General features: G+C 59.1%; 1 protein-coding gene across 2 annotated transcripts in view; it reads right to left on the bottom strand.

The window, feature by feature from the left end:
• Positions 1-3,941, bottom strand: part of GSE1 (Gse1 coiled-coil protein) — a 103,579-nt gene extending 99,638 nt beyond the window's left edge. Inside the window, exon 1 of one of the 2 annotated variants that reach the window (XM_054269535.1) lies at positions 2,001-3,941. In XM_054269535.1, coding sequence (XP_054125510.1) covers positions 2,001-3,941 — 1,941 coding nt within the window. The remainder of the gene's footprint in view (positions 1-2,000) is intronic. The other variant, XM_054269536.1, reaches the window with a different exon arrangement.
• Between the last annotated feature and the right edge of the window lie 10,374 nt (positions 3,942-14,315).

Genomic DNA, 14,315 nt, shown 5'->3' with positions numbered 1-14,315 from the left:
TGATTTATTAAATTTAAATCATTTTAATTTAATGATTTAATTTCATTCCCTCCAGCTTGGTCCCACCATCACGGGGCCCTGGGTGTCACACAAGAGTGAAAGGCTCATCTGGGGTGACTTTGAGCAGCAAGAATGGCTGAACAAGGGTACAGCTAAATTAACCAAGTGCCCTGCCCAAGCATTAAGCCGTGTTTTAAATAACCTTGACATCTGTGAGGTCTCAGCCTGCTGGAAAGCATGTGGGGACAGGGAGGGAAAATGAGCCAGGACCTTGTGGCCAGCCAGAGTCCCCACCAGGCCACGATGTCCCCAGGCAGCCCTGCTGTCCCTCCTGCCACCAACCCCCTGCAGCAGCCCCTTAATTTGCTCATTAGCAAACCTGGAACAAGAGGAGGAGCTCAACAGTGTCCCTTCCCTGGGACACACTCTGTGTCCTCCTGGGAGTTTGGGATTGGGGCCAGTGGGGACGAGGACGGGAGTGCCTGAAAAACGCTGGGAACTGGGGGGGTCACTGAGGAACCACACAGGAACCCACCCATGCTGGAACAAACTGCTGCTGATAACGTCCCCACGAGGGACGTTAATTTAATGATTTAAATCATGGGGACACCAAGGGGGCAGAGGCCTGAAGAAGCAGCTGGGGACATGCAGGTGATGCCCCTCTCATCAGCTGCACCCACCCTGGATCAGCACCACGGGCTGCTCACCTGAATCCCAAGTCCTCCGTGGCCACCTTGCAAATGCCACCAGACCCATGACCACGTGGGCATCACAACCCACCCAGCAACCATGGAAATCCATCCACAAACCACCCAAAATTATGTCAGGACCACCCAGCTCAGGCTGACAGAGCTGGGGAACCCCCCAAAAGGAACAACTTCCAGAGGATTCCCAGCACTGGTGCCAACCCAACCTCCTGTGCCATCCTGGCACCTCCAGGTGGATGCAGCTCCTGCCTGGTGCCTCTCCAAGTGTCCCCCCAGGTCAGGAGCCAGCACAGCTGAATGGGAAATTATATTTGTGAGCAGCCAAGGGAGAGTGGTGGGAGAGAAAAGGAGTGCTGTCTGGGAAGGACTGGTTTACATTTCTAAAGAAAATGCCAGCGCCTCTGAGAGCCGCAGGGTTCTGGCTACGGATGGAGCTGAAAGGCTTTGAAAATGACCTCGGGGATTTGGGATGTTGGCATTTGACAGAGCCCAGCCCGGGCCTGGTTTGGTGGTACAGAGCAGCGGCTCTGGAGAGCTCCCAGAAGCTGGAAATTTGGGAGGAAAAGCTGTTATTTTCCCATCCCACGAGAAAGACAAGCTTGGGAGGAATAAACTTTTGCTCTGCCATGTGCTTTTGAGGTGATGGCCCCAAAGCAACCTGCGTAACCCCAGAAAGGAGCAGCTGGGGAATCTGGCAGCACCTGGGCCACAACACCCATGACACCTTCAGGGCTGCAGGGCTTTTGGGGAGCCCTCACTGCAGGATAAGTGGGGGGAACCCAGCCCTGTGCTCACCCAGCAGCTGTGGGAAGAACTGGGGCTCCTCCAAGGGAAATCCCCTCATTAAGGCACCTTGTAAAACTGGGGAGAAGTTGGGAAGTTTCCTACAGAGCCCATGAGCTCCTTCCAGCTTCCCAAGGATGCTCCAAGGAGGGCAGGCCAGGCAGCCCTCCCTGGCACCTCTGAGCACCCCTGATGGCCAGCAGGACAGGGTTGGCATTTCCTCTGTCCTGGCTCCCACCTCCCTCACGCGAAGCTGCCAACAACACCGACACTTCTGGAACGGGACAGCCCTTGGCTCTTCCCACCTCCTGGAAGGGTTTTCATCTGCTCCTTCGCAGCTTGACAGCTCCAAAAGTTCACTGCTAAAGGCACCCCATCCATTAGCATCCACCCCCAGCACCCAGACCCAAAGCGCGAGCATCCATCTATGTCACCGCTCCAACTCCTCCCGGATCCCAGAGGTGGGAAGCGCAGGGAAAGGAGGGACGGGGACCTGGCCAGCTGCCTTACCTTGGGGAGCAGAGCCGGGGGCGCCACTGCCAGCAGCTCTGGCGGGGTCACGCTCTTGCCAGCCAGCACCACAGCCCCGCACTCGGCACAGGCGCCGATGGTCAGCTGCTTGCCATCGTCCACCAGCAGGCTGTTGGCCACGCGCAGCGTGTAGAGGAACACGGGGAGCCTGGCCACCTGAACCGCCCTTAATCCAAGGCACCGCTTCTTCTCCTGCCGGCAGAAGAAGCAGACGAAGGTCTCCACCTTGTACTGGCGGGACCAGGCGCTGCTGGGGTGGTGGGAGTTCCTGCCCTCGTGCTGCAGCCACTGTCCCAGCAGGTCGTGGTAGCACAGGATGCAGGTGGCCACCAGCCCCGTGGAGTCGGCCGGCCTGGCCCGCGGCGCGGGCGGGTACACGGTGAGGAAGGGGAAAAAGGGCTCCTTCTCCCCAAAGCGCCCCGGAGGGTTGACGTTCAGCTGGAACTCTTTGCCAGCCCCCAGCTCGGCCCCGCAGATGTAGCAGACGGAGGTGGGACCCGGCTTGATGGCAGCGGGGTGGCCGGCGAGGTCACCGGCCGAGAAGACCTGGTGGTACCTGCCCAGGAAGCTCTGCACGGAGGAGATGAGCTCCTCGTTGTGACAGGCCCTGTACATGGCCCACAGGTCCTGCAGCACCCCGAAGCACTTGCGGCAGCTGCTGACCTCCCAGTGCTTGTTGAGCCCCTTGGCGCCGGGCGGGCAGGGCAGGAGGCTGAGGAAGGGGAAATGCATCGTGCTCTTGGCGTTGCCGTTGGTGATTCTGGCCGCCACCGGCCTCGCCTCCTTGCCGCACTCCTCCCCGCACAGGTAGCAAGCCTCGGGCAGCGGCGGGATGCCCGAGCCGTCCTCCTTCACGCCGCGGCGGCCCTTGGCGGGCATGGCCCCGGCGCCCAGGGGCACCACGTAGAGCCGCTGCAGCACGGGCACGTTGGCCAGCTCGAAGCTCTGCCACTGCTGCATGAGCGAGGCGAAGCAGCAGGGACACACCAGGGTGCTGCCGGTGGGCGACAGCGGCTGGGCGCCCGCCGGGGGGCTGTGCAGCCACAGGAACGGGAAGAAAGGTCCCGGCGAGCTCTTCTCCTGCTTCTGCACGTGGACGCGGTGCTGGGCGCCCGGTGCCAGGGGGCTGCCGCAGATGTAGCAGGCGGTGCCCGGTGCCCAAGCGGGCCGCTCGCTGCCTTCCTCCTCCTCCTCCTCCTCGCTGGTGATGTTGATCTCGCTGTCCGACGAGCAGCAGGGGGGCCCCCGCTCGCTGCCCGCCGCCGGGGGGGCCCGCACAGCGCCGCCCGCCCCCTCGGGCTCCGACAGGGGCTCGGCGTCGGAGAGCTCGGAGAGCTCGGAGCCGGCTGCCGGCCCTTCCTCCTCCTCCTCCTCTTCCTCCTCCTCCTCCGGGTGGCCGGCGGCGCGGCGCGGCGGCGCGGCGGGGTCCCAGCCCGTGGCCCCCCGCCGCAGCCCGGCTCCCCCCGCCGCCGCCGCCGCCGCCGCCTCGCACTGATGGGGCCGCTTGAGCCAGTACATGCGCTTCTCCACCGGCGTGCGGCTGCGCTCGAAGGAGTCCCACTGCTCGCCCAGGAAGCAGCGGCAGACAGCGCAGACCAGGGCGCAGCCCTCCGCCGAGACGGCGCGGGCTCCGGGCGCCGGCTCCTGGTGCTGCAGGAAGGGGAAGAAGGGCCGGTGGTCGCGGGGGGGTCGCACTTGAAGCTTGAGCTCTTTGCCGCGGCTGATGCCGCCGCCGCAGATGAAGCAGCAGAGCGGGGGCGCCGAGGGTTGCGCGGTCCCGGGGCCGCCCCCCCCCGCCGCCGCCGCCGCCGCCGCCGCCGCCTCGCCGGCCGCCAGCGCGGCCATCAGCCGCTGCTTGCGGGAGAGCGGCGCCGCCGCTGCCCCCGGCCCCGCCGCCGCCCCCGGCCCCGCCGCGCTCATCGCCGCCCCCGGCTCATCCCGCGGCTCCGCCGGACACGCAGGCTCGGGGGGCGGGTTTGCGGAGCGCTCCCCCCCCCACCCCTCCGCCCGCCTCCTCCCGCCGGGGGGAAGGCAGCGAGAAAGGAAAGAAAAAAAAAATTATGATAAAACAACGGCAACAACAACAACAACAAAAAAGCTCCCCGCGGCAACAACAAAATACCCACGGACGGCAACAAAAATAAACCCGGGATAAAAGTTCGGTGCGAAAGTTTGGGTCCCGCCGGCGGCGCGGAGGAAGGGCGGCTGCCGGCCGCCTCCCGGCCCCGGCGCCCCCGGCCCGGCTCCTCCCCGGCCCCCCCGCCGCGACCTGCCCGCCCGGGGGGGCCCGGAGGGAGGAACGAGCCCCTGCCACCCCCCGCCCGCCCGGAGCCCGCCCGGAGCCAGCGCGGAGCCAGCGCGGCCCAGGGACCCCACGGCGGGGAGGGACGTGGGGATTTACACGGCCGGCCCCCGAGCGTTTTGTGACCGGGATCCCCGCACCGGCCCCCGCGCGATGTCCCCTCCGCGCCCGTCACCCGTGTCCCACCCGTGTCCCACCCGTGTCCCACCCGGCACCCCCAAGCCGCCCCACGGCGCTTTGTGCGGCTCGCACCCACTAAAGGCACCGCGTCCTGCTTCACGGATCCCACCGAGAGCAGCGGCCCTTTCCTGCCCTTTCCAGCCATTAACTCGGTGTCCCGACCACCCCCGGTAATTTATTTCCCACTTTCAAACTGCTGCCGCTGTTCCAGTTCAATACCAGATTCTATTTCCCGCTCGGTCCTAAAATGCTGCGTCGCTTTGCCACTCACTGGTAAATAGCTGATGCGTTCCCAGCCGGAGCTGGCGGCGTTTCAGCGGCGCATGCAATAATCCCGGTATATCCTTACCTGCCTCGCAGCCCGCGATAAGATTTAATGCTTGGAAAGCACTTTGCTGTCCTTGGACAATAGGCACCGCGGAAGCGCAAACTGTGCCCAGGGCCAGCCTCAATTAAACCTGACTGATTAACCACCCCAGCGGCTCGTCAGCGTGCCCACCGGCTCGGCACGGCTCTCCCGATTAAATAAATATATTAGGAACTGGAAGGGGGATTTTTTTTTTTTTTCAAACAGTCGTTTTAGTAGGAAGCGCTGTGGAGTTTGAGTTCACAGCAAGTCACTGCAATATCCCAGGTGCTGTCCTTGCAAATCCGCCTGAGCTGGGAGGGTGCAGGATGAAACCCAAAGAGGCAAGGTTGGATAGGACACAGGGACAGAGGGACAGCAGGACGGATGCCTGAGCCACGTGCCAGCACACCCAGATGATGCGCAGAAGCCACGCTGCCCCTTGCTCCTCAGCACTGCTCGGGCCGCCCCGTCCGGGTCCCCCTGGGGCTGGCCAAGCCTCAGTGTCACCTCCCACCCGGACTGCGGGTGACAGCGTCCGGTGCTCCCCGGCAACTGGCCCTGAGATCAACCAGATTGTGTGACATCAGCTGGAGCGCGGGCAGGGGCACGAGGGCTCCTCGGGGACCCGGGTCCAGTTTCCACGCAGATGGCTCCGGTAGTAAAGGAGCAGGGGGTGGGAGGCAACGCACAAAGCGGGAACACGATACCTTGGGAGAACTGGCTCCACGGGGCTTTTTCAGGGGTTTCCAGAAGACAGCAGGGCCTCGTTGTATTTTATTTATTTATAGGGCTGATGTGGTGGCTGCTCTATGCGCCGAGGGCAGCGGGAGCGCCGCGCCTCGGGGTGGGCATGACTCAGATGCTCTTTAAAGCCGCGCACGGTGTCTCGGTGTCACCTCTGTTCCCGGATGGAAAGGGGCCACTGGGCCGGATGGATCCCTGACCCCAGGCAGCAGCAGCAGCAGCAGCAGCAGCAGCAGCGGATCCGGGAATGCCTCAGCCCAGCTGCCCAGCTGGAGCTCCCCCGGGAGCCGCGGCCACCAGCTCAGCCCACCCTTCGAGCACAGCCGACAGATGCTCCCCCGCCTGCTCCGCAGATGGGCCAGAAACAACGCGCCGTATTCAAAGTCCGGAGCTCAGCAGGGCCAAACCCCCCTCCCCAGCCTGCCATGGAACACCAACCCCCCGTGCCCCTCTCCTGAGGCTCCACAAGCCCCCGGCTCCCCCGTTCCCCCCGTGCCCCGCTGGGACGCGGCCTCGGAGCAGCTCCCCGGGTCTCGGCTGCGCCCGGACAGAGCAGCTCATTTATCATCCTGAGCCGCCCCGGCCCTGCGGTTGCTGTTTGCAACAGAGAAGCTGGGAGGGAGAGAAAATTTCTCAAGTCGGCCTCGGCAAGAACTGAAAACACATGCCCTGGCGGCAAACGCGTCCCCCGGGGCGCGTGGGGATCAAGGCGAGCCTAGCGCAGGATTTTCCAGCGCGGCTCCCGCGGCCGGCGCGCAGCCCTGCTGCCAGAGCTGGGCCTGCACAGACACCCCTGGGCTGGGCTGGGGTGCTGACAGTGACAGCCAGGTCTGCTCCCCCACCACAGCGCTGTGAGCACACCGGGAGGCAGGGCAAGGCGGCTCCTGGCTCGCTCAGGATGGCCAATGTCACACTGTGCCTTGCTCAAAGACAAGTGCCAGGGACAGATGTCCCTTACAGGGTAGGGGACAGGCCCTGTCTTGTGTCAGGACTCAGCAGCAGTTGTGCAAGGTGTGCAAACAGTTGTGACCGGCCCCGTGGGGCTCCTCTGGCTTGTATGGGGCAGGGATTCAGGGTGGAGGCATGAGCAGCCCACAGCGTGCTGGATCCATCCTTGTCCCCATTCCCATTACTGTCCCCATCCCCATTCCTGCCTCAATTCCTCCATCTGTACTGCCAGCCTCAACCTTATCTTTATTCTCATCGCCATCCCCATTCCCATTTCCACTCCTGTCCCTGTTGCCATCCTTATCCTTGTAGCCCTTTCTTTTTCCACTTCTGTCCCATCTCATCCTCACCCTCATTCCCATCCTCATCTGCATCCTCATCCCCATTTCTACCCCTATCTCCCTCCTCATCCCCATTCCCATTCACGTCCCAATCCCCATCTCTGTCCCTGTTCCTATCCCAGTCCCTTTTGCCCTCTTGCCCTGCCGGACAGGCCCCGGCAGCACCCATTCCCTGGCATCCCTTGGAGCAGGCACGTGCTGCAGATCCCACATCCCTGGGAGCGGGAGGTTAATATGGAAATTACCAACTGCTTATTCCTTCCAGCTGTTGCTGTGAGTCATCAAGTGCCTTAAAGAGCATTTCAAACAACACAGTGCCTTCGAGACAGCGTGACTGCTGCCCCAGCCACCCCCTCTGGATAATCCCCGCCAGGGCCTGGTGTTTGAGAAGGGAATATTTCTCCAAGGAGGCAATTCCCAGCTGAGAGTGGCCAGGGAGGCAGAACAGCCGCTGCCTGCACGGCGCCCGTCCAGGCTCCCACCTCTGCCCGTGGGCTCCTGGCGTCCTGCCCGACAGCAAAGGCAGGCAGGGAAGGGCACTGGGAAGGGCAGCCCAGCCCTGGCATCATCCCTGCCCAAAATCCAGCTAAATGCCACCACGTGCCAGCATGGGTGATGATTCCCGCTGGGGAAACTGAGGCACGGCGCCGCCAGGCTGAGCTCCACAGTGTCACCTGCCCGGGGTGAAGGTGGCAGAGTGGCTGCCACGGGATGCTGGGGCACTGGTCTGGAGTTCAGCGACCTTGAACTCTGCGCTTAACAGCTGTATTTGTCTCGGCAAGTTTTATTTCCTTTTTTTTTTTCTGTTGTTTTGAAAAAAGGCTGATCTCTGCTCTCGGTTGGTGCTGATTTTTCAGATGGGAGAGATAGGGCTGGTTCATGGAAATGGTGGGGATATATCCCTTATCTGCTGCTTCAACCTTTCTTTGAACTTCTGGACTGGCTTCATTGATTTTTTCGCTGGAAAAGTCCAGGCAGTTTTTCTCCTGCAAACTGTTTTCCCCCAGTCCTTCGCGTGGCCATGCAGGTGAGTCAAGGATGCTCCTGGCCAAGATCCCAGCTGGTGAGAGCAGCAACATCTGCCTCTGCACAGCGGAGAGCCTGGAATCAAAAAATAATGACCCAGGGAAAGCTGCGCACAGGTGACAGGGAGCTGTGACAGGGTGGAGGGGACGGGGACACGGCCACACCACAATGGAGTCCCAGCTGCAGGCTGAGGGAGGAGCCAGGGAAGGAGGGGAGGATGCTGCTGGCAGGGTCCCCAGCAGGCAGGAAGGAGGGAGGTGGCTCTGGGGAGAGGAGGGGACCACTGACGGCCACCACAGCCCTTTGGGGACACTCTGAGCCTCTCTGGGTGCTCCCAGGCTGTGGCAAAGACACGGCTGCTCCTGCAGGACAAAGCCATGTGGGGACACATTTGGTGCCTGGCATAATGGTCACAGGGGCTGAGTCCAAGCAGGAGCACCCTGTGAGTCCATGAATTTAAGAGGACAATCCTGAACCCTCAGTCCATGCCCCAAATCCCTCCATGGGCACCCACAGCATTGACCTCGTGCTGCTCCTCCTGCTCACCTCCAGTGGGACCAGCCCTGATTCCCCCCATGTTCCCATGGGCAGGAGGGAGCCACGTCCCCTGCAAGGCACAAGGGCCCAGTTGCTGCCTGTGGGGCTTTTTCAGAAGTTTTTTTTTTTTAAAAAAAGAGATTTTTTTTTTCTTTTCCTTTCCAGGGCGAGCAGCTCTGCAAATGCCAAGTGCTGATGCCAAAGGGCCGTGTCAACAAAGAAGAATGAGTGTGGCTGTTAGAGGCTGCTATTAAAAAAGGGTGGAGAGGAGAGGGAGAGAGGGGGGGTGAAAAAGAGAAGAAAAGGTTTGTCACTGCAAATAATAACAGTTTGCAGAGCAGTAAAAACCCGGGAGCAGCAGCCAGACCCCTGCAGCGCCCTTGGGCGCTGGCACCAAGCGGGGACTCTGCACCCCGTGTCCTTCCAGAGCACAAACCCATCCCGGCAACTCGGCATCCCCTGTGGGCGGCACAAAGTGTTTTCCAAGCTCCGAGGGTGTTCCAAGCCTGCTGTGCTGCTGCTTGGCCTCCGGGCCCTGCTGCAGGGCTCCATCCACAGCAGGGCCGGGCATGGCACGGGCTCCCCGCGATGGGCAGGGTCCAGGTCCTGCCCCTGAGTGCCAGGAGCTATTTCGAGGCAAGCCCTGGCTGCTGCCGAGTGGGATGGGAGGGAAGGAGCCTCTCACATGGCTGCGAAGATGCAGCGGGAAGATGAGGTCTCTGGTTTCAGCTTTCTATTCCCAGCCCGTTATTCAGCGCCCCAAGGTGGATCTGCCCTGCAGGGTGGCCACGGGAGATGGGGATGGAGCCGGGGCCAAGCACCTCATCCCCTTGGGAGGCAGGTGGAGCTTACAGCTCCTGCCCAGCTGAAAATCCCCCTTGGAATCTCCTCTCCCTCCTGCCTGCATGTCAAACCCGAGCGGGTGCAGGGGATGCTCAAGTAACAGCACTTGGGAAAAGACCAAGCAGAGGAAGAGATAGACAAAGCCCAAATCTTACTCCAAAACCCAGAATGAAAGTATTTTTGAGGATAATCCACCAGTTCACTTCATTTTGACTTTTTAAAAAATATTCTTGCTTACCGTTTTGCACCATGGTCTGTCCTTAGCCGTGGTTTGTGACGGTGTTCACAGGGGTTCTTGGATGAGGGAAGAGACGAGGATCTGACTCCATGTTTCAGAAGGCTTGATTTATTATTTTATTATATATATTACATTAAAACTATACTAAAAGAATAGAAGAAAGGATTTCATTATAAGGCTAGCTAAGAATAGAATAGCAAAGAATGATAACAAAAGTTTGTGGCTCAGACAGAGAGCCCGAGCCAGCTGGGCTGTGATTAGCCATTAATTACAAACATCTAATATGGGCCAATCAAAGATCTACCTGTTGCATTCCACAGCAGCAGATAATCATTGTTTACATTTTGTTCTTGAGGCTTCTCAGCTTCTCAAGAAGAAAAATCCTAAAGAAAAGATTTTCCATAAAAGATGTCTGCAACGATGGTTTTATTCCCACACCACCCTTCATTCCCACCTTTCCCATGCCACAGCCACCCTCTGTGCTCATCTCACAAGCAATGGCAGAAGGTTAACCTCTGGAAAAGCCTGGTTTTCAAGTATTGTCCCTCCCCCACCTCCCCAACAAAAAAAAAAAAAGAGACAACTTTGGTCAAAATTGAGATGTTCCCACAGAAATTGGTATTTCCCGATGGAAAAACATTCCATCAGCAAAACGCTGACCTGCTCCGGTTACAGCCTGGTCATGGCCATGAGCAAAAGCAGCTGGGAAAGGAATTAGAGGGGAGCTGGGAGCTGCATGGATCACCTCACCCTCGGATCCTGCTCCTGCCTGGAGCTTCCCGGGGCTGGGATGGGGCTGTGCCAGGAGCTGCCAGCACAGAGATCCATCCCAGGGATGTTGTCACTGCCACCAGCCCTGGGGTGGCTCAGCAGGGTCCAAGCCGCCAGCACAGAGATCCATGCCATGGATGTTGTCACCAGCCCTGCGGCACCCCAGGGTGACCACCCATGGTTGTTGCTGCCCCAAAGCCAGCTGGAGGTGGGACGAGCCAGCGGTTCCAGATGTTCCCAAGGATGGAGCTCTGCAAACAACCCAGCAGCCTGGTCTCTGCTCCTGGTTGGGAATGTCTTGCTGGATTTAGAGAGCTGGGGGATGTGATCAGAGGAACAAGGGCTGGGAGCTCAGCAGATTCATCCCCAGAGATCAAGGGCTGCCACCAGCGTTTTCCCTCTAAGAGTTGGTGGAAGAGCTTTTTTGGGAGGTTCTTCTGTGCCTTGGGGTGCCGAGCAATGGATGGGGTTTGGTTTGGCTCTTTTCTGAGGGCAGGCTGGTGCAGGCAGGATGGAGTGGATCAGGAATCAATGGAATGCATCAGGAATCAATGGAAGAGATCAGGAATCAATGGAATGGATCAGGAATCAGTGGAACAGATCAGGAATCAATGGAACAGATCTGGAATCAATGAACCAGATCAGGAATCAATGGAACAGATCAGGAATCAATGGAAGACATCAGGAATCTATGGAACACATCAGGAATCAGTGGAACACATCAGGAATCAATGGAACACATCAGGAATCACTGTCCCCTTGTGTAGCCAAAGGGTGACCAGAGAAACTCCCGTGTTGGAAAGATTTTTGTTGGCAATAATGGGGCAGAAATCCGTGGCCATGCAGCAGCCAGAGCAGCCTGTGAAGGGTCCAGCCCCACCATGGCAAGCATGGATGCCCAGGAAAGGTGCCACCATCCAGGTGAGATGGGCACTCACCTCTGTCACTGTGGGCTCCCCCTGCCCACGTGGCACTGGAACCCATCAGCTGTGATGGGCACCTCCCTCCAGACACACTGCAGCTGTCCCACCTGGGGAAACTGAGGCAAGGAATCTGCAGGAATGTGAGCCCAGCCCTTCCAAATTGCCATCACCACCAGCTCATGGCTCCCCTGCTCCAAGCCCTGCTCCCCCTGTGCCTGTTGGGAGGCACCACCAGCCCCAGAGCTGCCCTCATCCCAGAGATTCCACCTGGGCCAAGCATCGCCTCCTTTGCCAGCTCCTGTCCTGTCTGTCCAGCTGAGCTGCATCCCTCTGTCCTGCTCACCACTTCCCTGACCAAACCCGGGTTTCCAGCAGGGATTTTCCCATTCCAGACTCTCTCAGTGCCCCCACACCTCCCACACTGTGGGACACAGGAGCACTGGTCATCATGGGGACACTGGACCTCCTGACCTGTGCCCAGGTTGTCTCCCGGACAATCAACATCCCCTTCCTGGGAGGAATCGTGCCTGTGTCTCTCTCTGACCTCTGCTAAACACATCCATCCCAAGGGCCCTGCTGGAGGAGGCTTGATCCCACCAGGAAAATAAATGTCCCTTCATCCAAGGGATTCCATGCACCCCGTTCCTCCCCATTCCCGCTCCTGCCCTAAATCAACACCAGCAGCATGACCCAAAAGCAAATCTATCTTAAAGACTTTTAAAAACCCATATAAAAAAATACAGCTTCATCGGAAAGGCTTTTTTAAAAATTCTTCTTTTCTTTTCCTTTTTTTTTTTTTTTTATTTTAGGGGAGGGAAAGGTTTATGCCTCCTTGGAGACCTCTTCAATAAAACGCATTCTGGCTCTCGGAGCGTCTGACTGCAAATCAGGTTCCAGCCGTTCCCTTCCTGTGCCGACCTGCTGGAGTCGGCTGTTATTCTTGGCAGGGTGCCCTGAAGGAAGAAAAAAATCCCCCCCAAGCTCCCAGCGGCTGGGAAATGCTGATGACATGACACCTTCCAGCATTCTTCAAGGTCAAGAGGGGAGGGAGGGAAATGAAAGGGGAGAGGGTTTTTTTTTTTCTCTGTTGTTAGCATGGGTTATTGCTTCGCTCAGGCATTTCCCTTTGATGCTCGCTCCTTGTTACACAAGATGTTGCAGGCTCGCCGTGCCCTGGGTAGGAGTCACCACCTTCCCTGCTTCCCCAACAGCAGGGATCTGCATCCTGAGGGCGTTTTGGGACCAGCACTGCATGGGCTCAGCTTAAACTCAAGCTGGGTTTAACCTGCACATCTCATGGAGCGCCCCAGAGCTCCATCCTCCAGGACACCCCTATCCAGGAGCCTGTGGTTACTCCAAACCAAAATCTGTCCCCCTAGCATCTTCCCCACAGCAGGGATCTGCATCTTGAGGGCGTTTTGGGACCAGCACTGCGTGGGCTCAGCTTAAACCCAAGCTGGTTTTAACCTGCACATCTCAAGGAGCATCTCATGCTGTCCCACAGAGCTCAATCCTGCAGGACACCCCTATCCAGGAGCCTGTGGTTATTCCAAACCAAAATCTGTCTCCCACCACCTTCCCTGCTTCCCCACAGCAGGGATCTGCATCCTGAGGGCGTTTTGGGACCAGCAATGCATGGGCTCTGCTTAAAACCAAGCTGGTTTTAACCTGCACATCTCAAGGAGCATCTCATGCTGTCCCACAGAGCTCCATCCTGCAGGACACCCCTATCCAGGAGCCTGTGGTTATTCCAAACCAAAATCTGTCTCTCTAGCATCTTCCCCAACAGCAGGGATCTGCATCCTGAGGGCGTTTTGGTACCAGCACTGCGTGGGCTCTGCTTAAAACCAAGCTGGTTTTAACCTGCACATCTCCAGGAGCGCCACGTTTGCTCCACAGAGCTTCATCCTCCAGGACATCCTCATCCAGGAGCCTGTGGTTATTCCAAACCAAAATCTGTCTCCCTGGAATCTCCCCCAGCAGTGGCCCGTGGGGTTCCCCACACAGAAAGCCCCAATCCCCCTGAGCCAGCCCTGGGTGCTGCATCCAGCTGACAGGGACACGCAGCATCCTCGGGGGACGTGCCCTGCCCGCAGGACTCCTGCTCTGACAAATAAAACTTGGCACCTCTCTCCTTGAGATCCAGCAAATCTCTGCTAATCCCCCTGCTCCCGGCTGCCAAATCCTCCTCCTCCTCCTCCTCCTCCCCCCAGCCAAGGTGCAGAGCTCTTTGAGGCAAGCTGCACACAACCATTAAACCTTGCAACGAGGAATTGCCATCATCAGGGCACAGAGGACAAGGGGCAGTGCTGATGTCCCCCGTGGAGGTGACAGGGAAGCTGCTGCACTCCTTGGAGAGGTTTGGGTTGGTGCCCCAAGCCAGGGCTGATGTGCTGCTGGAGCACACAACAGCTGCTCTGTCCCTGTGGGTGGATTCCTTGCCCTCCTGCTTCCCCAGAGCACATTGGAAGGAAGATCCAAAATGCTCACTGTGACAAAGGGAAGCAAAGCAGGTGCCAGCAGGGGTGTCCAGGGACAAGAGAGCAAGGCAGGGACAGTCTCACTGTGTGTGCAGGCAGGTTTGGGATGGGGTGACACCCCTGGGAGCCCAGGGACATGGCTCACATCCTCACAAGCTGCATCACCACACCTGCGGTTCAGCTCTCCCTCAGGGGACTGTGCTCCTCCTGCTCTGTGCTCAGCTGAGCTCTCACTGCCACATCATCCATCCCCTGAGACTGCCAAGGATCATCTCTGAGCTAACCCACCTGCACTGGGATCCCATTGCTCTCTTCACACACTTCTTTGGGGTCAGGGTGGTGAATGGGCCTGTTGGGTGAGCTGGATCAGTTCAGGGCTGACGGGGCTCTTGTGTCTTTGTTGGATTCTTGGCCCTCCCCCGAGGAATTACCCAATCCTGGGATTACCAGGACCACACCACCTGGGCTCGCAAAGGAGCTGTGGAGAGTGTCCAGGACAACCCAGCATCCCTGCAGGTTCCCCTGGAAGCCGGTGCAGCGCCGCATCCTGCCCCAAGGGCCGCTGGAGGAAATCCTGGAAGGCCATCTTACAATGCAGCCCTTCCTGTCCCC

Source organism: Melozone crissalis, unplaced genomic scaffold, assembly GCF_028551555.1.
Source record: "Melozone crissalis strain CALT ecotype California unplaced genomic scaffold, PUWL_Pcris_2 ptg000007l_1, whole genome shotgun sequence".
In the NCBI taxonomy this organism is placed as follows: Eukaryota; Metazoa; Chordata; class Aves; order Passeriformes; family Passerellidae; genus Melozone; species Melozone crissalis.
Note: the sequence above shows the minus strand (reverse complement) of the source record. Positions and strands in the feature narration are given on the sequence as shown.